Source organism: Conger conger, chromosome 3, assembly GCF_963514075.1.
Source record: "Conger conger chromosome 3, fConCon1.1, whole genome shotgun sequence".
Classification (NCBI taxonomy): domain Eukaryota; kingdom Metazoa; phylum Chordata; class Actinopteri; order Anguilliformes; family Congridae; genus Conger; species Conger conger.
In genome coordinates this window covers 13,218,037-13,245,752 of record NC_083762.1, presented here as the reverse complement: position 1 = coordinate 13,245,752, position 27,716 = coordinate 13,218,037, and the positions used below count along the sequence as shown (strand labels likewise).

Here is a 27,716-nt window from a genome sequence, read left to right as displayed (position 1 = left end):
TATAGTTATTGGTAATAATTTGTATATATGTTTGGTTATGTGTAGTGGATACATTCCTCTGTGATAATCTATTGAGGCATTAAACTATTTGTAATGGTTTATCATAGTTTCCATTTCCAGCCCATTCAATTTTAGCCATTCAATTTTACTCTGAATTCAGCCTCACAACAGTTTGTTCCTGAAAGAGCTTTACCAATTTAAAAATGGTAAATTGTTACATTTGTATATGTTATTGTGAATAAGTTAATTTCTTGTGTTTGTCCCCATACAGTGGGCATTCACCATAATTGCAGTCTAAAATAAATGTCACTGTGCATTCTGCCAAGGTCACATTACATTACATTACACTGCAGTCATTGGGCAGACAATCTTATCCAGAGCAGAGTGAGTACCCATAACCAGGGACTAGTGCGCTGAAAGATCCTAGAAGGAAGTACAATTTCAAATGTTAAGAGGACAACAAAAATAATAACTTGGACCCTGTAGATTAATCTACAGAGTCAAACGAAAGTAGCAATAAAGCCAGACACAACACTGGGAATAGAATGGGTACAGTATACACTACTAAGCTCAAGTAGTATACCAGTATATTAAGGACTGGTGTTACTCAAACTCTAATTATTTGCCCTGTTAATCAGACATTGTTTAATTAAAAATAAATACGAAATGAAAAGAAAATTTGTGTAGATTAGAGACTTTCAACTTAGATTTGAGACTTTTTTCATGTGCTTGAGTACACTTTTTAGGTATACCACGTTTAAAGTATATTTTACTTTTTATGTGTTTCAGGTAATCTTAGTTGTCTTAATTCCGTTGAATTTTAAAACAGACTTCATTCATGCTTGGTAATACTGGTAATACAATAAATACAATGTTTTTTGGTCACTTGACTGCAAATGAAACTGTACAGATGAAATATACATGAAACCTAGCTTTATTGCTCACATGTAGAAAACAGCCAGTTAACCAGTTAGCCCAAGGTCACACTGATGAAATACACAGGTCAACAAAAATTGATATGACATGAAAACATTTTACCATACCTAGTGAACAATGAAAAAGTGCCCAGTGAGTGAACCATAGCAGCAAACATTGAAGCGTTTTTCTTTCAGTGTTTTGAATTGTGAAGACATTTGCAGGATATGAGACAGCACTGCTGACAACAATATAATTAGTAATGTTAGTAATATCAAGATAAATATTGTTGTAATTTGTTTATAAAGGAAAGGGTGCTGTCCATCCAAGGCTGTTAATATGGCTGCTGACTTTGCACAGTGTGACACTGATTCTAAAATACATCACTGCTTCTGTTCACACCAACAGTTATATGATGGTACACTGGGCACACCCTCTAAATGAAAGTAAAAATACTCAAAGCTTCTTGGCAAATACTGTAAATATCACAAATCAATCAGTCAATCAATACAATCAGTCAATCAGTCAGTCCATCAATCAATCAGACCTGGGTGAAAAAGGTAATGATTTTGGATTCAAATACTTTTGTGTGCTAGCTTGATCTTACCTGGTGGAATTGAGCCAAAGGCGAGATTCACACTTTTTGAGGGTATGTCATGGGTTCCAATACACCAGACAGGCTCAGTAAAGTGTGGAAAAGTATTTGAATCCAAAACAATTACATATTTGACCCAGGTCTGCAATCAATCAATCAATCAATCAATCAATCAATCAATCAATCAGTCAGTCAGTCAGTCAGTCAGTCAGTCAGTCAGTCAATCAGTCAGTCAGTAAGCCTGCCAGCCAGCCAGTCAGTTGGTTATTTAGTTCACTAGAATGTGCAATAAGAGCACTGTGTTCACTGCTACACGCATGACACGCCTGCGTCTTCATAGTGGCCGCAGTTGTGGACCCCCATTCCCGCGTGTGGGCACAGGAAGATGCTGCTTTCAGTGCCAACACAGCGTAGCTCATCCAGCCAGATTTGGCCCGTTCCTGAGACACAGAAAGGACAGGACCGTGTGTCCGCCATGTCATCGCAGAGAAAAACAGAGAAACTCACACGCCTTAAAGGCGTGCTCAGTCATTTCCACAGAACTGTCGCTCCGACACTTATTTTAAATACTTATTTTACTTTTGAAGTGCTTTTAATGATTATCTTTACCATTTATATTCCGTTTATATTCAGAGAATAATTATTTTGAATTGTGTTATAGCTTCAACTTTTTGCTTGTTATAAACCATTAGCAGTTATATTAGCAACCAAAATGACTGAGTGGGCCTTTATGATTACAGAGAAGGGTTCAGTAAATGTTGCTGATTCAGAACAGCTGAGCAGCCAGCCGCCCAATACATGGTTTAAAAGGCCAGATTTCAAATAAATACGTAAATAAATAAGAGCTCATTCAAGAAGTCAAGCGCCACAGTACTGAAGATGTTGGTTCATTCCGGCTAAAACAAAATGTTTGCACAATGTCACTGGAATGTTTTCTCAATGTTATAGCATTTCCACTACATGGCAGTAACAGTGTTAGCTGGAATGGTCTGCAGCTGGATTTCATAGACCTCGTAGATTGGGGTAGATTATGTGTAGTACTAACACTTTTGTTTTTGCATACAAAATGTACATTTAATAATAAATTAATTTAATTGATTTACCAATGTGTGTGTGCGTCTCATAAATTGCCCATGGTACACAAAGCAAAAAGAGGTACATTCTTGTGACTCTTGCAAAAAAACGTACATTGTCGGGAGAGCCCACAAATAAAATTTCCATCACAGTGATTGCATTGTCAAACGTAGGATGACAAAGTCTGAATTGCAACATTGAAGCTCCTCTCTTTAAGCGCTACGGTAAAGTAATTCACAAGATATGATCCAGCACTGCTGACAACAATGCTAACAATGTAAATAACATCAAGCTAAAAGCAATAGCGGTTATACGGTGGTACCCTCTGGCGTATTCTCCAGATGACAGTGGATCCTCTCCACAGTGATTACAGCAATTAAGCGCACCGGTAGGTGGAGAGGTGAGAGGGGCGTTACCTGCTGTGGCCGTGAACACAGCGGTAGCTCGCGTGTAGCCCAGCATTCTGCAGATGACGGTCCCGTCCACGGTGTCAAAGCTGTCATCGCACACGGTGCCCCACTGGCCCTGATTGAGGACCTCAACCCGGCCCCGTGTTCCTCCCCCGACGATCCTCACCTCGGATGACCCTGCTGTATACGAGTGCTTAGACGTACCGCTGCAGTATAACCACACAATAACCACCCCCAGGATTTCGGATGGTTCTACAACTATTTCTTTACACGGTATGGAGAGAATACACATGGGGTTCATTCTCTGACCAACAGATTTTTTGACAAAAATAGGCCGTACTCTATCTTTTCGCTTCTGCAGGCTGGAATGTTCTGCAGCAGAGGGTGCAGGTGACTCACCTCTCTGGCCTTGTTCCCCTTTCTGCCCTTTCTCCCCACGCAGCCCTGATCTGCCCTGCTCCCCCTGCTATCCCCGGGACCCTAGGAAAACAGGCTGCAATGAGAACTCCCACACATGTAGCATAGCATAGCATGCAATCACATGGCAAAGCATAGCATAGCCTAGCCTAGCTTAGCTTAGCATAACATAATATAACATAACCTAACATAGCCTAATGTAACATACTGTAGCATAGTGTAGCGTAACTTAGTGTAGCATAGCATAACATAGCATAGCATAGCATAGCATACCAACGATGTTTGACATTTTCCTACCACTAAAGTATTTCTAGTTCCTGAAGCCTGGTCTTGAAAAGGCCCATAATTTCTGCTTCCAAAACAGGACCTGGCAAGCTATTCTACACAATGTGCAGGGGAAAAAATGCTAATGTGTGGAATTCATCTTTTGCTATTTCCATTTATGCGGTTTTCACAATTCATTATGTACCCTAATGAATGGGTATGCAAAACAGGTGTTCAGAACCACAGTTTTATACTAACTGCTGGCTGACTCCAACAGAAGTCTGGCATCCATACAAAGATTATTTCATATTATATGTGGAAATATATTAGAAGAGATTGGAACAGTTGTGTAACAAAATTTAATTCTGTGTTACTGATGCATTCGTTCCTCCCGACCCCATGCAACCGTGGGCTATAGGCTATATCAGCATAGAATAAATATCAGGAGTTCTTACAATTTTCACACCAAGATGGGAGTCACAATTAATGTGTGCTTTAGTGAATCAGACAGAATAATTAATTTGCTTAATTTACATAATCTCCAGTCCGTTGCAGGAAATATTCTTATGTACAGTTTAAGAGTTTTCAGTTCTATGACATGAATGTACAAATGTATTATTTTATATGTTTACCCATGTCACCCTTTGTTCCATTTCTTCCAGGAATTCCTGCAAAAGAAAAACAATGTGATGAAGCCTTAACCAATTTAGACTTTAGCAGAACTGAAACTTAGCTATCACAAGGTGCTTTCACAGGAAAACATAACTTAGTAAAAATAGAATCTGCTGCACATGATTCTGAAAATGCTCATGTTGACAGCTTTTCACAAGAGCTAGAAAGTCCCTTCCTGCGGGGGCGTGCATAGATTATTTGTAATGTACAATTCAACAACTAAAGGAAAATAAACTTGAGTGGACGTGGTTTGACTTAGGCATCTTCCCTTGACTAGCTGACTGTTCCCAGCTGATGTGCTATGTCAGGAACTTGTACTTCCACTTCTCATTTTTTTGTTTGGTTTCACCTGATTTCTCCTTCTTCACTGTACCATGTCCAGTTGATATGACTGTGCCCATCACTGCAGCCTGAGTGCAGACTCTCCTGGGGAAAATGTGATGTGACGCCACCACTTCTCTTCCCCTCCACAGTTCACTAGTGAAGCTTGCACAGTCATGTAGTCTGAGGATGCACCTTCACTCTTAGCTTGAGCAAGCAGACTGTGGACCCATTACTGAGCTAAAGGCGGGTGACTGGTGCTTTCAGACCAGTACATTACATCCTATTTGGCTGACGCTTTCATTACAGTTGATTGGACTAAGCAGGAAACAATCGCCCCTGGAGCAATGTGGGGTTAAGGGCCTTGCTCAAGGGCCCCAACAGCTGTATGGATCTTAATATGGCTACACCAACCTTTTGGGTCCCACTCATGCACCTTAGCCACTGTGGTGGAATATGGACCTCCCTTCCTGGCCTGATGAGTTTTCGAGATAGGAAGTACATTTACATTTGACATTTTAGTCATTTAGCTGACACTTTTAATCCAAAGTGATTTACAAGTGCATTAGTTCCTCAATGCTGATGAACCTGAATGGCAGCCAAGGGTTGATTGCCATGACTTCCTCCTTGTTCTTCAATGGTCATTACACTCTAGACATTCTCATTATAGACATTTGGGAGACACTTTTATTCAGAGTGTCCAATCCAGACCATTCTGATAATGATAGCCATCCAAAGTTCTCTCCAAAGCTTCGATTGGTAGTGACTGGTTTGTTAAATGAGGAGGTAGCTTCTGTTTTAGGGGAGTATATGAGGATATGGAAGGGATGTACATGTTGGAAAGCTTGACAAGTCTTCACTAGGCACAAGTATTATGGTGTCTATCATGATCCATGGCTCTCTACACTTCTTTGGCTTCTTTGATTCCATCGAAGAACACTTCACACCTTTGAGAAAGGGTTCTACAAAGAACTGGAGATAAGCCAAAGAACACTTTTTTTCCTAAGAATATATGTGGGAGATTCATTGGGTTTGAGCTGCAAGCCATACCTGTATTTAAGGTGATCACAGTGACAAAGCAGAGCATTTAGCCTACTTAATAGACCTGTCTAATAGAATAGTCTTATTAAACCTGGCCGGAAACAATGATATGCAATGTATAATGTTCCATCTATTGTCAATCAACATATGATGCTACTTTTAACTGCTTGGGTATTTTACCACCCTTAAACATACTCATAATTCCTGCATGGTCATCTTGAGTTGGTATAGACACCTCATCTAGTTCTTTCTTTCTGATCTATTTCTGAATCCTGACTGCAGCAGGAATACTGTAGTTAATTGGCTATGAAAGCAGAAAATATAATGCTTAGAACAGCAGTGTGAGTAAACAGAAAGTTGTGAAATGTGAAAGGGAGACTCTGGGTCAGGACTGTTTGCAGTCATGAACTTTACAGTAAAAATACCTCCGGTATTACGCCATATAGGACGGTCTGAAGGTTATGTTCATCCCTTACCTGGAAGTCCTGAACGGCCGGTGAACCCTGGACTTCCTCTGGTCCCTTTGGGCCCTGGAATGAGACTGATCAGAAGCAGTGCAGCATGGGATATGCCATATTTAACATGCCGGGACCTGAGAATTATAGGGTTCTGTCTGCCGTTTCTGAGCTATTACATTTAAAGCTCTGGTCAGTTCATTGGTTTCATCTTGGAGTTAAACCAAGATGTATTCACTTTTTAAATGTGTTAACACCACACATGTAAAGAATGATAAATACAGTATGTATTTGTATCATTAATTTTCAACAAAAATGCCATGTAAAACCCTATAATTCTCACATCACAACAAACCTTTGGACTATTCTGATAAGAATAGCCTTTCTGTAATCATACAGCGCAGTATTATTGTGTCGTATTGTATTATAATAACAGAACTAGACGCAATCGTAGAACATGACCAAACGTCTACCTCCTCATTAATATTGTGAGTAAAGCTTGTGTATTCTCTTTCGTTTGTGGGTTATTATGTCTTAAAACTTTTTAATTTTTATTCCATGTCATTATATTTGTTATATGGATGCTGGGGTTTAAGCCATGACTATATGGAAATGGCTTATTTGAAAATGCTCTATTTAAAGAATACATTTTGATTATTTTATTTTAACTTAGTATATACATGTATAAGTTAAGTATTCTAAAAGGTTTTCATTCTCCTTTATTCAACAAATTATTTGATCAGTTTTATTGTTAAAACTGGAATACAAATTTTGTACCAGGGAAATCTGAAATGAGAAGCACTGCCACAGACCAGAATGCCACTGCACTGTACCTGTAAACCCGCTCCCCCCTTTTGGGCCTGGGGGACCCACGAGCCCCGGCGATCCTAGAACAGAGATGGGGAGAACAGATGCAACCTTTTAAGGTGTGAGGTCACAAATGTGATTAGAACGCTCTCGACTGAACATTCCAATGCTGATGTCACAATCGCTACTGGCAAATGGAAAGCAATGCAGTTCTAGAACACAGACTTAATTAAAGAATTTAAAAAACAAAAACAAAAGAAGAACATTCCACAGAGCATCACTGTATCGATAAGGCCCTGTATCGCTCACCTTGCTGTCCTTTAAGGCCAGTGTCTCCCTTTAAACCCTTCTCCCCCTTCATCCCTGGGACCCCTGGGACTCCTGCCCGCCCGCCTGCGCCTGGAGCTCCTGGGAATATCACAGCTCTCTCAGACAAATGGGCAGACACAAGAACACAGGAATACACACACGCGCACTCAAACACACGCATACACACATACAAGCAAGCATACACACAAGCACACACAAGAACATGCCCAAATACAAACAGACATGCACACACACACACACACACACACACACACACACACACACTGCACATATACACATACAAATGCACATCAACACATACATACACTTACACTTACATTTGTACATGAACATACACACAGACACACACATTGCACATATACACATGCAAATGCACATCAACACATACAGGCACTTACACACAGACACACAACATACCATTATTCCCTTTGGCACCCTGTGGTCCAGGGGAGCCAGGCATTCCTCTAGGTCCTGTAGGGGAGGAAAAGAGAATAGTTAGGCTTAGTTCACACTAAAGTGTCTGTGTGACCACGTAACCAAACACTGAAGGAGTTGGTTAGGCATCCCACAGAAGTTCACAAACTCCAGTGGTTACTGGAGCGTATGGCAGGTTTTTAAGCCTCCGGTGCCAAAAAGCACACGTCCACACAGAAAGAATAGTACAGAAAAATGTAATGCTTGTTATTCCATGGTTCCCTGGGTCACCCTTCTCCCCAGCTGGGCCCCTCTCTGCTGGGGGCCCTGCTCTTCCTTCCTGTCCCTTCACACCTGGAGCACCTGCACAGGTAAGTACAAACACACACAGACTGCCCGTGAAAATATTACACTCACACTACGGTACACTGCGCGTGAATAAACACACTGATCTCTCTCACTCTCTCACACACACACACACACAAACACATACAGCCTGCATAATAACACACACTACTTCACATACGGTACATACACACATTCTCACATACATAAAGCACACATGTAAATATCACATACAGTTCAACACAAAAGCTCTCTCTCGCTCACATGCACACACACACACACACACCCACTACTCTATGTCACCCAGATCTGGCTGTTGCTGATCCTTCCATCTCCCGCAGGGTGGTTTTGTGTAGCTGCTCTTTAAGATACAGGCCAGGGGGGAAGTATCTTAAAGACACAGGTGACAAGGAACACTCACCTGGCACTCCAGGTGTCCCCTGCTCTCCTGGGTCACCCTTTGAACCTGGAACATGCAGAGAATGCAGAATTCACTCCCTGTGCTTCACCAACAAGACTGTGAATGGGCTGAATCCCTGTTTTTCAGCCTATACTTTTCCAAATTATACTACAGTAAGTACCTTGACCACATAACTTGACATTTGATTGTACAACTTGGTATCCAGCCTGTTCTGGAGTCATTCTTATGACCTTCGGTATGCACTTATTGTTCGTTGCTTTGGATAAAAGCACCTGCTAAGTGAAATGGAATGGACCGTACCTGCCGGGCCAGGCTCCCCTGCGGGTCCTGTGGGTCCAGGTGGGCCCTGAAGGCCCGGTTCCCCTCTCTCCCCATCAGCACCACTCAAGCCCTCCAACCCAGGCACACCTGTACAGAAACACCAACCAATCAGCTCACACAACCACACATGCTTCAATATGCTAGGGGTGGCATTGGCTCAGGAGGTAAAAGCAGTCGTCTGGCAGTCGGAGGGTTGCTGGTTATGTCAAAGTGTCCCTGAGCAAGATGCCTAACCCCCAAATGCTCCTGACGAGCTGGCTGATGCCTTGCATGGCAGCCAATCGCCAGTGGTGTGTGTGTGTGAATGGGTGAATGAGTAGCATCAATTGTACAGCGCTTTGGATAAAGGCGCTATATAAATGCAGACCATTTACCAAGTCAGTGGCTCCCAACCCTGTTTCTGGAGATCTACCATCCTGTCAGTTTTCACTCCAACACTAATGAAGCACACCTCATTCAACAGCTAGAGCAGGGCTGCCCAACCCTGTTCCTGGGCATTTACCATCGTGATGGTTTTCTTTTTGTGATATTGTTTATATGTCAGATATTCAGATCGCAGAGCTGCTCGGGCTCACCTGGATCCCCCTTCTCTCCCCCAGGCCCTGCTGCTCCCGCATGTCCTGTAATGCCAGGAAAACCAGGATCACCCTTTGGACCTTGGACACCTTGAATAAACAGACACACATTACAGTATATAGAGGAAACATCAGATGGCAATGTCACACATTGGGATCCACAGCAATTCAAAGACCCAGAAAACACGATTATGGTTTTGAGGTTATGAGGTGCTGAACCAATTTTATTAGCAACTGGACAATGAGAGATTTTTAGTAAATACAGTAGAACTGTAGTGAACTGAGTGAATTTCAGTGTGCGTGGAAAAATTGGAAAGATTTGCACAGCGCTGACAATATTAAAAGTCATGGTGAAATCACATATTTTGAAGATGTTTCTAAAAAAGTGTTTTAACCCTTTGAATACTAGGTTTTTCAGTCAGTATTCTAGAACTCCTTTACTTTCCATTATGATCCATTATGATTGTTACATCATCATTAGAATGTTAAGTTAAGAACATTCTAATCACATCTTTGTGACTTTATACCTTAGGAAAAGGGGAATGTGTTGAGTCAGTGCAGTTTGAATTGCGTGCAACAACTGCAAATGGACCCTGATCAAAAATTGGTTATAATTGGTTGCGTGAATCTACCACACGTCTGTCAGGTGTTCATTTATACACACGGATTTGCCATGGCAACAATTAATACATCTGAAACTTGTGAAAGCTCACCGGCAGAACCAGAGTCTCCTTTTGGTCCCTGGGCTCCAGGTGTACCCGGAGGACCTGTAACATTCATACATATTGTTACAGTACAGTGTTATCAGATTCAATTTTCAGATTTAAAATATATATAAGTGTCTTTAAGTAAAAAATAAATGTATTCTTGGATAATTCTTGTATTTTTTAAATAACGTAATTTGCATCACTATTTGCAATATAATACAGTGCTAGAAGTGGCTTCAAAACCTGTAACTTTACATTCAGTCAAGTTGGGTAATCGCTTCTGATTGGAGCAGGGTTGATAATGAATACACTTGCTGGGCAACTATGTGTGACTAAGTGTGGACTGGAAAAGAGAAGTGGTGTGGTCAGCGCATTTATCCCTGGTTATGGGTATGCACTTTGTCGTACGTCGCTCTGGATAAGAGCGTCTGCCAAATGCCATTAATGTAATGTAATGTAATGTGTGTGGTCCCTAACCCTAATTCAAGGGCTAAACTATATTCAACTAACATAAGAAAATATAGAACGATTCACATTATTAACAAGCGATATGAATACTGACAGGCCGCATGGTTAATCCCACTTGTTCTTTCACCACCAGTCTAACACCATGCCCTCAGTCCTGAATCCTGACAGAGTTCTGCTGAAGGTGCACACATAGCTCTGCTGAGCTCTTCCTCACCTGGTTTGGTGCTCAGGCTGAGCAGTCTGTGTTGAAGGAGGACCGTGCTGGCATTGACCATTCCCAGCTCTGTCCTCAGCTGCCCCACGCCCCCAGGACCACCACACAGGGTGTCCATCCGGGCCTCCAGGGTCCCCAGACTCTTCTGTAAAGAGGCCGGGTCCAGGCTGCTGTTCGTCGGGGACGAGAAGTGGTCTCCGCGTGTGCCTGTGGACCGCTCTGCGTCCAGACGCCCCTCATTGGTGGAGGAAACCCACCCGTCTACGGTCGACCCACCAATGACACGGTGGAGCTCACTCTGCAATGTGAACACTGGGGAAGAGTGCTTAGCAGTGCTTAGAGTTCCAGAGACAAAGCTATACACTATGTTCTAGAAAGAATGCCACTACACATAACCATTCTAGAGTGTCTTTACACATCAGCATTACAGAAAGGGTGTCATTACAAATGGCAGTTACAGATGGGGTGTGATCACACAATTCCGATGCAGAGACGGTGTCATAATAGATTAGAGTTCAATTCATCCAGAGAGAGTCATTATACTGTATTGTTCTAGATAAAGATTCAACTCAAACTTCATCATAATATTTCAATTAAAATCTTTAAAAAATATGAAGTAATTTTTACAAAATATTATATTGATAGTTGCACTGAGCAAAAATAGACTGGACGTTTAAACTGAAACGTATATATTTTACACCCCATGTTAACATATGTTTATCGCACAAACATGTTTTACTTATGATCATTACTGAAAAGTAGGTATGAATTATGAATTGTGTTGAAGTGATTTTTACACTATGGAATGTTGATACTATTTTGGTTATCATTAAGAAATTGTATATGGTTGTTTAAAGAGAAAATCCACTGTTTAGAAATATTTCCATACCTTTGTAAAGCAGGAATGAATTGAGTGCTGTCAGCAGGATCAAATAAATCACTACGAACGTGAAGCATTTCCTGCTTCCACTATTCTTCTGCCTCTCTGTCCTGAAATCTAAAAACAATAAACACAGTTTCTGAACATGCTCATGATCTCTCAGCACTCTCTGAGCACTTTAAAAGTCCAAGTCAGTCTGCGATTAAAAGTGACATCAACCCACTATAATTCACCAAGGCTAATTCAGTACTGACTTTTACAAAACAGTACATTCAATACCTGCTATGGCTGTTATTTGGCATTTGCTTTGGAGACTCCTAGCTCATTTTGAACACCACAAATCTAACATCCCCAACAGAAAAACAGCTATTTAGTGATAAATAGGTATTGCTGTGACAGGAAGGGCATTTAGAAATTTAACGCTGAAGAATGGAGATAGTTTTATGCAGCCAGCCATTTCTTGCAACAAATGATGACAGTTGCCTTTGACAGAATTAAATCAGAGACTTCACATGCAGGCATAATACACAATAAATAAAAAATAATCAAATCCTAAAAACTGATCTGCACTATGCAAACTACATTATCTTCCACATAAAGGTTATAAATGCAATACTTAATGCAAACATAAAGCTTGACTGTTTGGCCTGTTTCACATTTAAAGATGATTTTTCTCTGTTTTCTTGTTTCAACGCCATGATTGGTAGTACTATTACAATACTACAACAACAAAAAATAAACAAAAAAAATAACAAGAAAATCCACAACAGCATACAACAGGAAAGCATAGCATGTGTAAATGTGGTCACTACACTGTGTGTGTGTGTGTGTGTGTAAGCGATAGGCCCTTACCACTGCTGTCCAGCTCATAGTGGTCTGCCCTGTTGAGTCCCATTTCCAGGTCGTACAGTACGTTGCTCTGCCTGAACACTGTGGCCTTCCTATTTACAGCTGTGTCCAGGACTGAATGACCATCCCTGACACAACATGAGTCTTCTTAAATAGCTTTTATGCCAATACCACATCCCCATTTCTGGAAGACGTCAAAGGATAGGTGTTTTCAGGAAATATGCTTATTCTGATTTTTCTAGTGATTTCCAACGGCTTCAAAAGGTCACAATGTACTCTGGGTGAGATGTGTAAAACATACATACAGTGCAGTAAGTACGTATGGTAAATAGTATGGTTATAGTGCCTATAAAATACAGTACGGCTGCAAGTACTGTATCTCTATTAAAGTTGGCATGCTTTAACATCATAATCACTGTTTCGATTCTAAATGCAATGCAATGAAGTACAGAGCCAACACAACAAATACTGTCACTGTCCAAATACTTCCAGTAAGGACTACAATACTGACAGTAAGGACTACACTGTGTGTTTATGGAGAACTGATACGGCTGGTGCAGCAGTGAAATGGGCAGATTCACTGTCTCCTTCCTTTAACTGGCACCTAAAACAATCCAGCACATTTCCTCACAAAAAGTGCTAAAGTGCTGCAGCAAAGTGGTGGTGAGTTTTGGTCAGAAGGCAACTTGGAGTACTAACCATTGGAGATCTCTAGATATTGTTGAAGTTTGATCAAAATGCTCTTCTTGAAAACCAGGAATGTTTAGAATAATGATGGAGTTTGATTTAAATGCTTTTATTAAAACTGTGAAATGGTTAGAATTGAGAATAAGTGAATCAGTCAGCATGAGCAATTAGAACTGTATGTCTGTTCAAACACATTGAGCTGCAAAGTACAGTTCAGAGAACACTTAATCAGGTGTTTAAAAAGCCATGGCATTGGATATGACCTGTTTTGACAAAGTGATGCCGGTCAAGCAATATGTGTCTTTGCAAAGAAATGTTTTGAGTTAGTGATCACCAGCCCAATTTGCCTGCATCATTATAGAGGCGAAAGGTTAAAACAGATCAGCTTTCATAGAGTGACAGAAAATATTAAGGCGGGTTAAGAGAGACAGTGTGATGTTATATGACAAATGATTGGTTAGCTGTAATGTATAAAGACTAGGATACTTCCTACTATTACTTTGGAATGCTCTGGTCTCTGGAAGCTCTGGAAGTGCTCTGGAGCACACAGATTAATCTGTTTTATTTTAAACTAAAGATTTGTAATGAGCAACTATTGACTCTGAATATGTCTTCAACATCATTGCTGCCAATACAACTTCACCCACGTAAAAGGGACCAGGAGGAAAAGCGACCAAAACAATATCCATCTCCGCAGCTGCTGAAAGAGGTGTTGGCGGACCACTGGGAGGCACTGTTCCCTATGGCCAAAATAACAACTTTTACAGCACAACGCTCCAGTTAGTCATATAATAATGAATTAATTCATAAATACATGTGAAAGTAATTACATTAACCGGTAGACCTATTGCCAAAGTATTCTCAAAACTAAATCACGTGAAACCTCTGTGATATATTTGTCATCCTGTTTCAGTCTTTTCCCCCTTACTCATGTCACTTGTACTATTAGGATCGGTAGGTAAATTTTGGTCACCTTTTAAAAAAAATAAATGTGATGACATAAGGCAATAATAATCATTGTAATCAAATAATCCAAGTAGGCTAAATCAACTGACTTCCTCGTAGACATGTTTGGATATATTTCATCCACAGGAAATAAGATTTTGTAAATGCTACTCACAATATAGGCAATATCCTATTTATCAGAATTCGCTACTAAAATAAATAGTTAACTAAATTCTGATTATGTAACGATTTGTGACGCACTTTGAACGCGAAATCAACGTTCATTTTTCTTCGCTAATTTTAAATACTGCTGAAGTCATCAAACACCTGGCGCTGTCCCGGGCGCTGAAAACTAGACCGTAATCTAGGCTCCTCCCTCTGCTCATAATCTTCTAGGCTTCGGGGATAATTATACATTCATGGAAACGTGTAGCTATAAGGAGACAGATCATTTGTCGAAAACCTAATATTACAATTCGTGATGACTTGAACTGGAATCATGGTGTTCAGCAAAAGCACGACTTTGCTGAATGCCATGTGTTGGCTGCATGGTTGTGAAGTCTGTGACTAAATTACAAGGTAAGCCTTTTGTTCGGACACAATATAAACACAAGTTATTGCCAAATGACATTTACCGGAGAAACATTTATAGTCAAACATTTATTTAATTGCATACATATTCCACATTATTTACAGATACAATGCACAAACTCGCTAGTAGTAGACAGTGCATCTAAAGATGATACTCATGTTCAAAAGCATGTCATCCTCTCTAAAAAATAAATGAATTACTGTTTTTGGATTATATGTTCCTTCTGATCCTGATTCTCTGGAACTGCAAACGAAAAATAGACAGAGGGGGGCAGCTACAACTTTGTTCACTATAAGCGCAAGTTTTGTAAATATAATATATTCCTGACGGAATTTTTGTTTTGATTTACTTTTTAATCTTATTTTATTTGTAAGTATTTGCATTAATATACATTAAAAAAGGAGAAAACGAGTTGAATCAGCATCGATTGTTTTATCGAACAGTTTGATACATTGATAGGCTACAGGATTTACATGAAAATAGAAGGAAATGTACACAAGGAAATACAATGTTCAATGGAAATACAAACATTCATTTTCTGCACTTTCCATTGGAATCTCCAGAACACACATCTTATCAGTGATTCTTATCTTATCAGTCTGTGTAAGTCTTAAGGCCCGGACACACCAAACCGACGGTCGGCCGCGGAGCGCCGACAAAGATCGCCTCGCGTCCATACGCGTCATTAATGTTGGCTGTGCCGAACACACCGCAACGACGGTCCGCCGACGGCCGAGTTGCACGTACGTTCTGCGCCTGCATGAGAGGTAATAACTCTCCACACCAGCAGGCGGCGGTAGTCTGTATTTGTCTTTCAAAAAATGGAAACCGGAAGACCGGGGAATGCGTTTGCATTGCGTTGGACCTAGAAGCAGCCATTGTCTCGCTCACAACAAACAGTTTGCAGCAATTTCCTTGTTCTCTCGCTATTTAGTAATACTAATCGAAAATTATGTCTGGTAGTGATAGTAACTTTGGAATGGCTTGCTTTCGTCGCTTCCGTTTCTCTTCTCGTGCAGTGATTCGCTAGCTGGACAGCCAATCAGAGAGCTCTCTCTCATTGACGGCCTCCAAAACAGGCCGACGGAGTGTCGGAGTGCGGGACACACCAGCAAGACTCGTCGGCCGACCGTCGGTTTGGTGTGTCCGGGCCTTTAGACTTAAAGGTGCCCCAACGTAATTTTCGACTTCTTATCAAGGTTAGACAAAACTCATACATTACTGATTGCAGGGGTGTGGGCATATGAAGTGGTAGATGTGTTTTAAACATGCAATATAGTTATCCATCCATCCATCCATCATCACCCGCTTATCCGGAGTCGGGTCGCGGGGGCAGTAGGCAAAGCCGGGTATTCCAGGCGTCCCTCTCCCCAGCAACGCATTCTAGCTCCTCCTGGGGGATCCCGAGGCGTTCCCTGGCCAGGAGAGATATATAATCTCTCCAGCGGGCTCTGGGTCTCCCTCGGGGTCTCCGCCCAGTTGGACGAGCCCGGAAAACCTCCAAAGGGAGGCGCTCGGGAGGCATCCTGATCAGATGCCCGAACCACCTCAATTGGCTCCTTTCGACGCGAAGGAGCAGCGGCTCTACTCCGAGCTCCCTCCGGATGTCCGAGCTCCTCACCCTATCTCTAAGGCTGAGCCCGGCCACCCTACGGAGGAAGCTCATTTCGGCCGCTTGTATACGCGATCTCGTTCTTTCGGTCACTACCCAAAGCTTGTGACCATAGGTGAGGGTTGGGACGTAGATCGACCAGTAAATCGAGAGCTTCGTCTTCCGGCTCAGCTCCTTCTTCACCACAACGGTCTGGTGCAACGCCCGCATTACTGCTGACGCTGCACCGATCCGCCTGTCGATCTCACGCTCCCTTCTACCCTCACTCGTGAACAAGACCCCGAGATACTTGAACTCCTTCACTTGGGGCAAAGACTCATTCCCAACCCGGAGGGAGCAATCCACCGTTTTCCGGCAGAGAACCATGGCCTCGGATTTGGAGGTGCTGACTCTCATCCCGGCCGCTTCACACTCGGCTGCAAACCGCTCCAGTGCATGCTGAAGGTCACGGTCCGATGAAGCCAGCAGAACCACGTCATCCGCAAAAAGCAGAGATGCGATTCTGAGGTCACCAAACCAAACACTCTCCTCACCTCGGCTGCGCCTTGAGATCCTGTCCATGAATACCACAAACAGGACCGGTGACAAGGGGCAACCTTGGCGGAGTCCAACACCCACCGGAAACGTGCTTGACTTTGTGCCGAGAATGCGGACACAGCTCTCACTTTGGTTATACAGGGACTTGATGGCTCGTAACAACGGCCCCGGTACCCCATACTCCCGCAGTACACCCCACAGGGTTCCCCGGGGGACACGGTCGAAAGCCTTCTCCAAATCCACAAAGCACATGTGGACTGGATGGGCAAACTCCCATGACCCCGCCAGCAACCCTGCCAAGGTAAAGAGCTGGTCCACTGTTCCACGGCCAGGACGGAAGCCACATTGCTCCTCCTGAATCCGAGGTTCGACCGTCGGTCGGAGCCTCCTTTCCAGTACCCTAGAGTAAGCTTTCCCAGGGAGGCTGAGGAGTGTGATACCCCGGTAATTGGAGCACACCCTCCGGTCCCCCTTCTTGAAAATGGGGACCACCACCCCGGTCTGCCACTCTACAGATACTGTCCCCGATCTCCACACGACACTGAAGAGGCGTGTCAGCCAAGACAGCCCAACAATGTCCAGAGCCTTCAGCATCTCAGGGCGAATCTCATCTACACCCGGCGACTTGCCACTGAGGAGCTTTTTGACTACCTCAGCAACTTCCGCCAGGGATATAGGTGCAGATTCCCCCGAGTCTTCAGGCTCTGCCTCTTCCACAGAGGACGTGTTGTTCGGGTTCAGGAGCTCCTCGAAGTGCTCTTTCCACCGCCCGACAATATCCCCAGTCCGGGTCAGCAGTTCTCCTCCCCTGCTGAAAACAGCCTGAGACAAGCCCTGCTTTCCCTTTCTGAGTCGTCGGATGGTTTGCCAGAAATTCCTCGAGGCCAACCGAAAGTCCTTCTCCATAGCCTCCCCGAACTCCTCCCATAGCCGGGTTTTTGCTTCAGCGACTGCCGAAGCTGCAGCCCTTCTGGCCACCCGGTACCTGTCTGCTGCTTCAGGGGACCCCCGGGCCAGCCAAGCCCGAAAGGCCTCCTTCTTCAGCTTGACGGCCTCCCTCACCGCTGGTGTCCACCAGCGGGTTCTTGGGTTGCCGCCCCGACAGGCACCGATGACCTTTTGGCCACAGCTCCTGCTTGCCGCCTCTGCAATGGAGGCTTTGAACATGGCCCACTCGGACTCCATGTCCCCAGCTTCCCCCGGGATGCGTGAGAAGTTCTTCCGGAGGTGGGAGTTGAAGACCTCGCAAACAGGGGCCTCCGCCAGACGTTCCCAGTTCACCCTCACTACACGTTTGGGTTTACCGGGTCTGTCAGGCAGCCTCCCCGGCCACTTGATCCAACTCACCACCAGGTGGTGATCAGTTGACAGCTCTGCTCCTCTCTTCACCCGAGTGTCCAAGACATACGGCCGCAGGTCTGATGATACGACCACAAAGTCGATCATCGATCTTTGGCCTAAGGTGCTCTGGTACCAAGTACACTTATGAGCTACCCTATGTTCGAACATGGTTTTTGTTATCGACAATCCATGACCAGCACAGAAGTCCAATAACAAAACACCGCTTGGGTTCAGATCAGGCAGGCCGTTCCTCCCAATCACCCCCCTCCAGGTTTCTCCGTCATTGCCCACGTGAGCGTTGAAGTCGCCCAGCAGAACTATGGAGTCTCCGGGTGGCACCCTTTCCAGGATGCCACCCAGTGACTCCAAGAAGGCCGGGTACTCTGAACTGCCATTTGGTGCATACGCACAAATGACAGTCAGAGCCTTCCCACCAGCGACACGTAGTCGCAGAGAGGCGACCCTCTCGTTCCCCGGGTGGAACTCCAGCACAGTGGCGCTCAGCCGGTGGCTTGTGAGTATCCCCACACCCGCCCGGCGCCTCTCACCTTGAGCAACTCCGGAAAAGAACAGAGTCCAGCCCCTCTCCAGGAGTTTGGTTCCGGAACCAGTACTGTGCGTGGAGGTGAGCCCAACTATATCTAGTTGGTACCGCTCCGCCTCCCGCACTAGCTCCAGTTCCTTCCCCACCAGAGAGGTGACGTTCCACGTCCCCAGAACCAGTCTGCGACGCCGAGGATCAGCACGCCCGGATCCCCGCCTTTGCCTACTGCCCGTTGGGCAAAGCACCCGACTCCGATGCCGACCCCTGCAGGTGGTGAGCCCACAGGGCGGCGACCCCACGTGACCAGTTCGGGCTGTGCCCGGCCGGGCCCCATGGGATAAGGCCCGGCCACCAGACGCTCGCCGACGAGCTCCCCTCCCGGGTCTGGCTCCAGCAGGGGGCCCCGGTTTCCCTTTTCCGGGCGAGGTAACTGGGTCTTTGTGTGGCCGTGTCATGGGAGTCTTTGAATCGCTCTTAGTCCGGCCCCTCCCCCGGGACCAATTTGCCTTGGGAGACCCTACTGGGGGCTAACAGTGCCCCCGACAACCTAGCTCCCAGGATCACCGGGACACACAAACCCCTCCACCACGTTAAGGTGGCGATTCCTCGGAAAGGTTATATATAGTTATGAAGAGTACAATTCAGTTGTGGGAACTTCCAGTTCATCTTTAAGTAGTTAATTTGGCTTAATTAGGTGTTTCATGTTTAAGCCGGCCCTCGTTAAGCTCTTCTCTGGAGGCTTCCCCCCCAAACCACTCCCAAACCCTGTGGCCCAGGCATCCCAACCTCCCCTGTGTCCCCCCTCCCGCCTGCCCCGCCTCCGGAACCAACTCCGCCCCCTCCCGCCCCCCCCGAAAAAGCAGCACAGTCTGTCGGCGGGATACTCCCACAACCAGCCCCCTCCAACCCTGCCCAAGCAGCACAGCTTCCCCTCCAAGGGCCTGCCCCTGCCCAACCCCATCTCCCCCACGCCCTCTCTGGTCAGGCAGATGGCCAATCAGTTTCCGGGGGCATCTCCCACCACTCCTAACGCCCCCCTGTCCCCTCCTGTGGTCAAAACCAAGCCCAAGTGGCAGCCGGTGGGGCAAGTCCAACAGAAGTCCCCCGAATTCCCCCCTCCTCCACCTGAGAGCACCCTCAACTTCCCTCCCCCACCCCCTCCCTTACCCGCTGCCCCGGCTTTACCCCCTGCACCTGCTTTACCCCCTGCCCATACCTTGCCCCCTCCCCCTCCCTTACCTCCTGGTCCAATCTTGCCTCCACCCCCGCCCTTACCCCCTGGTCCAACCTTGCCCCCTGCCCATACCTTGCTCCCTCCCCTTCCCTTACCACCTACCCCAGCCTTACCTCCACCACCCCCTCTCCCACCGACCAAGGGGTCGCCTTTCAAGAAGTCCCTCTCTTCCTCATCCGCTGGAGGGAAGAAGCCCCCTCTGACTCCCCAGCGCAACTCCAGCATCAAGTCCACGTCCCCGGGGGAGTACCAGGAGTCTAAGAAGTTTGAGGGCCTGGTAAGCAAGTTCGGCCAGCCCTCCAGCTCCGGTTTGGGGTCCTCCCCAGCCTCTTCCTTGGGGTCTCCCTCCAAGGACTCCATGGGCCCTCCGGCTCCCCCCAAACCTGGCAAGCTCAACCTATCCAACCTGCCCCTCGCCCTCCAGGCCAAAGTGGGGCATCCCCGGCAGTCCAGCGCCGAATTCCCATCCCCGCCATCCGAGATCGACTACTTCCCCCCTCCTCAACCCGACTTGGAGCTCCGCCTTACATTAAAAATAAAATGTCTCTTGCATTTAAACTGAAGGTCACAATATAATACAATATAAATGTTTCATTTGTCACCACATATTTCTTGATTGTCCATTATTTAAATTTTACACAATTTACACAAACAATTGCATTTTTCTTTGCTCTGTTTGGTTTGGTTCTCTTTGAGTGGCATGAACCTATTTCAGCTCTCTGAAATCTGAATTTACTTTTGGGCATATGATGAAAACTTCAAGCATCATACATGGTCAAATATGTAATTGTTTTGGATTCAAATACTTTTCTATGCTTTACTGAGCTTGTCTGGTGTATTGGGACCTATGAAATACTCTCAAAACCCGGCCTTCTGAACCTCTTGATTTGCTCAGTTGCATCAGGTAAGATCAAAGAATTTAAATGATCAAGGTCTGTCAGGTACTCGTATGAAATGTGCACTCCCAATGGTGCTCATAGATGCCGGTCAGTGCTGCTGAAGAGAGACTGAGGCAGTGTGACCTACGTTCTTCACCAATCGGAGCGAGGCTTCGCCTGTCAGAGGGGATCGGCCAATGGGAAAGGAGGATCCGGAGCCGCCACGGACTCCAAACGACTGGGGATTGCCCCTGCTGTGCTAGCACAGAAGTTAGTAAATAATGGGCGACAGGAAGGCGTGTGCCCTTGGTTGTTGAGTCCTTATTAATCATTGTGAACTGTATCAGACCAGAGGGATCAAAAGGGGCATTCTGTAGCCTTATAGCCTAGTAGCTAAGGTACATGACTGTGACCTGGAAGGTTGGTGGTTCAAGCCCTGGTGTGCCCATGATAAGATCCTTGAGCCAAGGCTCTTCACTCTCCATTGTTTAAATTGAAAGGAGGGATACGAGGGGTTGGGTCGGCTAAAACCTACATTGTGAATACAGTCTTGTGAAATAGCAGTCCTACTACATGCAGGTTTTCTTTGAAAAACAGATTCAGACACCCATCCATTAAGTACAGAGGAGGCCACATTTTGCTCGGGTTTCTCTTCAGCACGAATAAACCTGTTGCCTACCACTGGCTTGCTAGTGGTAGATAAGGGGTTTTTGGCTGTCCTTGAGAGGCTTCTCAGAGCTTTGTGTCCCTTCTCTCTCTCCTTTTTCCCTCCCTTTCTTGGCTCCTTCGCACCTCTTAATTTTCCACCTGGTTTTTCCTCCTAACCTGACGGACTGCCAGGTCCATTCCCAGTACGTGGCTTGACCGCGGCTGGTGCGGACTCGCAGTTCACGGACCACCCCCGGAACAGCTGTACCTGGAGCGAGGAGAGAGTACCAGTGGCTTGACCGCGGCCCTCTCTGACCTCCAGGTACCCCAGGGCTGGAGAGAGAGGAGCGAGGGAGCTGATCCAGGAACTGCGGAGGGGAGCTGCCGTTGCCAGAGCCTGCCACCAGAGGGAGCCGGACCCGGAGGAGCCTCGAGGATCCAGAGAGCCAGCCAGGAAGCCCGGGTTTCCACCACCTTTTCTTGGACTGAGGTGGCGACGAGGATCCTCGAGAGCCAGCCAGCGGAGGCAGAGACTCGCCTGGAGGCCACCCTGCCAGAAGACTCCCGCCATCCGGAGGACGAGCTCCACTGCTGCAGAACGCTTTCCTGCCGAAAGCCAGAGGCGAGTACAAGAGCTGCCCAGAGAGAACGCCCGGAAGGGTTCAGCTTTGCTGGGCCTTCGCCGGCTGCTCTCTCTGCCTCTGGTTTTTCAGGCCCTGCAGCAGATCCAGCGGAACCCCTTCGGAGGACGTGGCGTGCGGAGCAGACAGAAAGGGGGATCCGTGGACCTCCCCCCAGAAGACGGCGGCGCCCTTTGGATCCGGACCTGTCTGCTGTGTACCGGACCAACGCTTGGCGCCCCCCACCGGGAGGGAGGTCCAGCTAACCCTCCTGAACAGCAGAGAGGGGGGCAGCAGCGACAGGGTAGGCCCCCTGCTGGAGCAAGGGCTGATTCGCGCAGCTGCAGAGGGCGCCACCCAGCCAGCATCCACTAGGGGGGGAACCAATGCTGCTGCCCCAACAGCCAACAGCCAGAAGAGAGTGACAGGTATGACCCGCCTGGAGTTTAGTCGGGCAGTGCTTCAGCGAGCCATGGGCTTCGTGCCAGGCGACCTGAACTGCCTGGTGAAGGTCCCAGGAAATGTCAAAATGTTTGAAGTTAGCTTTAAGAATGCTAATGTCTTGGAGAGGTTCTGGAACCTCTATAGAGAGGGGAAGGACAGGTCTCCCCTCAACAACTTTCAAGTTGAGCCCCTGTCCGACACGGAAAGCAAAGTGGTCACTGTGCAGTTTTTTAATGAAACTGTACAGGACCACGATGTGAGTACGTGGTTGGGCAGGTACGGGCAAGTAAAATCTGAAGCCAGGAGGGTCCTGGATGAGGATGGAGTCTGGACCGGGCCAGGAAATGGCTGGGCCAGCTCAAGCCTGACCCCTCTGCAGTGGGGGGGGGTATGTCACATCCCCAGCACCATCACGCTGGGGAGACACTGGGGCGTGGTGTTTTATTACGGCATGCCCAAGCTGTGCAGGAACTGCGGCGAGTTAGGTCACTTGGCCGCAGCCTGCACAGTGGTCAAATGCAAGTCGTGTGGCGGCGAGCACGAGACCAGGGCGTGCCGTGACCCGAGGCCCTGTAATCTTTGCGGGGTGAGGGGGCATCTCTTCCGGGATTGCCCCCTCTCGTACGCGAACAGGGCCCGGAGCACAGCGCCCCCACCACCGTCAATGACTGCCCCCCCTCCCCCACCCCATCCTATCCCCACACCACGTATTAGAGCACCCACTCTCCCTTTGTCCCAGCCTGCCAGCCTACTCCCCACAACACAAACACTACTAACCCTTCCCTGCAGCACAACACCGGTAACCCCCACCTCAACAGCACCCCCTGTCACTCAACCCACTGTCACCACAGTTAAAGAGGAGCCTGACTCTGACACCCCCATTGTGGTGGAGGGGTCAGACTCCTCATCAGCAGACTCGGACACAAACTCCATTACCCCGTGGCAAAAACCTAGACGGAAGGGAAAAAGAATTAGATCACCCACAACAGCAAAAGCGCAACATACACCCAGCCAGCCTCCAAACCCAGCAATAGCACGCCAACCAATCAACTCAAAAAGACAAACAGTACAATCAAACAAAAAACCGGTACAAAGTCCCAAATCTTTCGCCAGGCCCAATCCCCTTCCCAAACCTGCTACTCATCCACCAAAATCTGTACACCATAAGGAAAACTTGCAGAACATCAGCACACTTCACCCCCACTCCATCAGGGACCAGCCAGCCCCCGGTCCGGACTCTCAAAAGGGGGTGACAACATCCCCCTCCTCCCAGGCCCTCCCAGGCCCTGGGGGGAGGCCTGGGGCAAGAACAACCACCCCCACCTCTCCCGGACGGAACCTCCCAGGCAGTCAGGAGGGGAGACCCATGGGCGAACATGGTCAGGGGGTGAGTAGGCGCCACAATAACCCGGACACAATTTTGAACACAATCAACCAAATTTGCCAGAATATGGCTAACAGCCATACCGGATCACCAGACACACACAAACAATAAACATTATGGTCTACAACTTTACACTCTGACAAACGCACCACTGTCTTCTCCATTCTATCACAGATCCCCTCAGATGTCGTCCTGCTCCAGGAATGTGGAATTCCGTTTCGGGAGTGGGATGGCGCTCTGGGGGAGGAATGGAGAATGGGAGACTCTCTCTGGTCTGGCTCTAACATCGCCAGAGCTGATGGGGTCGGCACGTTGATGAAAAATCCCTATGCCAAAATAACAGCACACAGCATTGTGGAGAGTGGGCGAATCCTCGTCACCGATCTCGAGGTCGGGGGTTCCCCAACATCAACGTGTACGGCCCCACCAGCGTGGCCGAGAGAGTCTCCCTTTTCACTAAATTATCACCACTGTTACACTGCGCAATGCCCGTCGTCGTAGGGGGAGATTTCAACTGTGTCTTAAGAGAAACCTATAACCGTGGGTAAGGGGCTCTGGTGGATGAATATCAGCCATCTCCAAGACCCCCAGGTGCGTCTCTCCTTCTCGAGAAGATGGAGTGGGTGAGTCTGAAACATCTCTTTGACTCCCCGGTGGAGTGGTGGGAGATGGTGAAGGAGCGATTGCAGGGCTACTTTCGGGCAGTCGGGCGGAGGAAGGCGAAGGAAGGGAGGGCAGTTTTTGAATGCCACAATGCTGCCCTCCAAAGCCTCCTCCAGTCCCGAGGCCTGGATGTTAGCACCGAAATCGCACAAGCTCGGCAGAGCCTCACCACCCTCTACTGGGAAGAGCGGAAGAAACAGACCTTCCGCTCCAAACTCCAGGGCCTCCAGGAGGATGAGAAGTGCACGCGGTTCTTCTTCCGCAGGGCACGGACCAAGACGAATAACATCTTGTCTCTCTTTAACAGCAGAGGTGTGGTGGTGTCTGAAGAGGCGGAGGTCCGGGAGGTGGCCAGGGAGTTCTAAGAGGGCCTTTACAGCGAGAGGCCCTCAGACGGGGCTCTCATGGACACCTTCCTGGGCTGCCTGGACAGACGCCTGGGAGATGAGCAGATGGAAGCGGAGTTGAGCACTGAGGAGCTCACCAGGGCCGTGCACTCCCTGAATACACACAAAGCTCCGGGCCCTGACGGAATCCCAGCTGAGTTTTACCAGGCTCACTGGGATCTCCTGAAGGAGGACATGGCGGAAGTGTTCAGGGCTGCGTACAGGGAGGGGCAGTTAGGCACCTCACTGAGACAGAGCTCAGTAGCTCTTGTCCCAAAGAAGGGGGACCTGAAGGACCTCCGCAACTGGCGGCCGATCAACCTCCTCTCAGTCGATTATAAGATCATGGCGAAGGCGCTGATGGGGAGGTTCCAAGGCCTGATAACATCGGTGATCGGACTGGACCAGACCTGCAGCGTGCAGGGGAGGTCCATAAATGACAACCTGCTCCTCGCGAGGGATCTAATCATCCACTCCGGGGAGCGGAGGTCCCCCTTGTGCCTTCTCAGTCTCGATCAAGAAAAGGCATTTGACCGGGTGAGTCATGTGTGCTTGGAGAGAGTGCTAGAGAAAATGAACATTCCTGGCCCCCTCCTGCACTGGACAAAAATCTGTCTGACAGACATAACGGACAGAGTGGTTGTCAATCGACAGCCCTCTGCCCCGTTCGATGTCAGGTCTGGCGTCAGGCAGGGGTGCCCTCTAGCATCTCTCCTGTACGTCATCTACCTGGAACCGTTCCTCCAGGCCATCAGGGCCAATCCAGGGGTGGTGGGCTATCCACTCCCTGGAGCGGGGGGGGGAACGGCTAAAGGTGATGGCGTACATGGACGACATTGCCATCGCCACCACAGATAGTCATTCTATCGCTTGTGCCACCAAGGTGTTGGACGACTTCTGTGTGGCCACTGGCGCCCTGGTCAACAGGGACAAGAGTGAACTGTTTCTGTCTCCAAATTGGAGTGAGGAGCTGACCGTTTCCTTCCCTGTGCGTAGGAATACCATCAAGCTCCTGGGGGTGACCTTCCAGGCTGACGGAGGAGGGAGAACCAGCTGGGAGGGAGCCCTCCGCCATGTCCAAAACAAAATCAGGAGCTGGAGTGCACGGCCCTTGACCATGGCGGGTAAGATCCTTGTCCTAAAGGCAATTGTCCTACCCATTCTGCTCTATGTGGGGAGGGTGTTTCCCCCAGACAAAGCCACCTGGAAGCTAATTACCCGGATGGCTTTCCGCTTTGTCTGGAGGAGCACTATGGAAAAGCTAAAACGCGTCACCCTCCTCAAGGAGGAGCGGAATGGGGGGCGGGGGGTCCCAGACATTGTTAACATCATTATGGTGCAGGGTCTGGCCACCCTTGTCCAGAATACAGGGAAGGTGGGTAAGGCCTCTGGTACCTTTGCCAGGTACTATGCCACCCCCTTCCTTAGAGCAATGGGCTTGGGTGTGCTGGACCTCACCATACCCTATAGCTTGGACACCCCCTATGTCTACCGAACACTGCCCCCACGGATGCACTGACTCAGAACACATCCACCACCTGTTCTGGGAGTGCTCCGTGGCCAGGCGGGTCTGGGGCCTTGTTTGTTCCTCTGTCTCCCTGACCAGGTTCCTGCCGAGGTCCTCCCTGATGGCTGAGGGCATCCTCTACGGTCCGCCGGGGGGATGCAAGACCACCGTGCTCCAGCATCAGTGGAGGATCATAAATACCGTGAAGCAGGTCCTGTGGGAGAAGAGGAACATCAAGGTCTACCAGAAAACATCCGTAGACCTGGTCACTCTCCGGAGGAGGATCCAAAACCTCCTCCAGGACGGCATTCTGGTGGACATGCACGGCAGTAAGAACCTGGCTAGAGAGAAGTGGGGGGTGGACCACTGGAAAGAACTCATCATATAGTCCACCCCCCAAGGGACACAGAAGCCTCTCAGGACAGAAAAACCTGAGCAAAATGGACTTTCTTTTTTCCCATTCCTTTGTCTTTTAATCCACCTTTGTTTCTTTGCATTGTATATAGATTTTTTGTAGGGTATTCTGTGTTTTTTGTGATTATTTTGGAATCACTTCTTCTTTTTGTTTGTTTCTCATTCATTTTGATGTCTTTGTTTTCTTTGGTTTAAGTGTTTGTTTAAAGGATTTATTTGCGTTATTGAGTGTGTTTTTAAAAAAAAAGAAAAAAGATTTTGAATTGTTAAAAGAAATTTAAAAACCAATAAAACTACCTTATAGCCTAGTGGCTAAGGTACATGACTGGGACCTGGAAGGTTGGTGGTTCAAGCCCTGGTGTGGCCATGATAAGATCCTTGAGCCAAGGCTCTTCACTCTCCATTGTTTAAATTGAAAGGAGGGATATGAGGGGTTGGGTCGGCTAAAACCTACATTGTGAACACAGTATTGTGAAATAGCAGTACTACTACATGCAGGTTTTCTTTGAAAAACAGATTCAGACACCCATCCATTAAGTACAGAGGAGGCCACTGACACATAATCAATTTTATGAGAGTTTGTAGCAACAAACTGTTTGGGTCAGTAGCTACATGATGCAAGGTGTTTAACGGTTATATGGAGCAGTTACGTTGTGTGCCAAGGAATGGGAATTCAGAGTGATGATGTCAGAGTGCGAGTTGAGGCGAAATATGTTTGGAACTGCTGAAAATTCCATCTTAAACCTACCATCCGCCAGTTTACCACCGGCTTACTCTTTGACCAG

The 27,716-nt window shown here is 47.1% G+C and overlaps 2 protein-coding genes and 1 long non-coding RNA gene across 3 annotated transcripts in view; 1 reads left to right on the top strand and 2 right to left on the bottom strand.

Moving 5' to 3' along the window:
* Positions 1 to 27,716, bottom strand: part of LOC133123919 (macrophage receptor MARCO-like) — a 76,566-nt gene that overhangs the window by 21,819 nt on the left and 27,031 nt on the right. The window contains exons 9-13 of the mRNA XM_061234644.1: positions 7,719 to 7,772; positions 7,281 to 7,379; positions 6,998 to 7,051; positions 6,186 to 6,239; positions 4,308 to 4,343 (exon numbers count right to left, since the gene is read on the bottom strand). Of these exons, the coding sequence (XP_061090628.1) occupies positions 4,308 to 4,343; positions 6,186 to 6,239; positions 6,998 to 7,051; positions 7,281 to 7,379; positions 7,719 to 7,772 (297 nt within the window). The remainder of the gene's footprint in view (positions 1 to 4,307; positions 4,344 to 6,185; positions 6,240 to 6,997; positions 7,052 to 7,280; positions 7,380 to 7,718; positions 7,773 to 27,716) is intronic.
* On the top strand, positions 7,041 to 9,738 carry LOC133123923 (uncharacterized). The gene is made up of 2 exons (XR_009708268.1): positions 7,041 to 8,633; positions 9,402 to 9,738. It is a non-coding gene; the product is annotated as an uncharacterized LOC133123923 (long non-coding RNA).
* Positions 7,725 to 12,646, bottom strand: LOC133123920 (collagen alpha-2(I) chain-like). The gene is made up of 8 exons (XM_061234645.1): positions 12,499 to 12,646; positions 11,656 to 11,763; positions 10,767 to 11,078; positions 10,091 to 10,144; positions 9,378 to 9,467; positions 8,782 to 8,889; positions 8,482 to 8,526; positions 7,725 to 8,078 (listed from the first exon to the last, which is right to left on the bottom strand). The coding sequence occupies exons 1-8, from the start codon at positions 12,539 to 12,541 to the stop codon at positions 7,858 to 7,860; spliced, it is 981 nt and encodes a 326-aa protein (XP_061090629.1). The 5' UTR covers positions 12,542 to 12,646; the 3' UTR covers positions 7,725 to 7,857.

Bases quoted from the DNA above. Each gene is read 5' to 3' on its own strand.
- LOC133123920 (XM_061234645.1), bottom strand. From the start codon at position 12,541: ATGGGACTCAACAGGGCAGACCACTATGAGCTGGACAGCAGTG. The intron at 11,764-12,498 runs GTAAGGGCCTAT...TATTGTTTTTAG, and splicing joins CTATGAGCTGGACAGCAGTG to ATTTCAGGACAGAGAGGCAG. The intron at 8,527-8,781 runs GTACGGTCCATT...TGCATGTTCCAG, and splicing joins AGGGGAGCCTGGCCCGGCAG to GTTCAAAGGGTGACCCAGGA.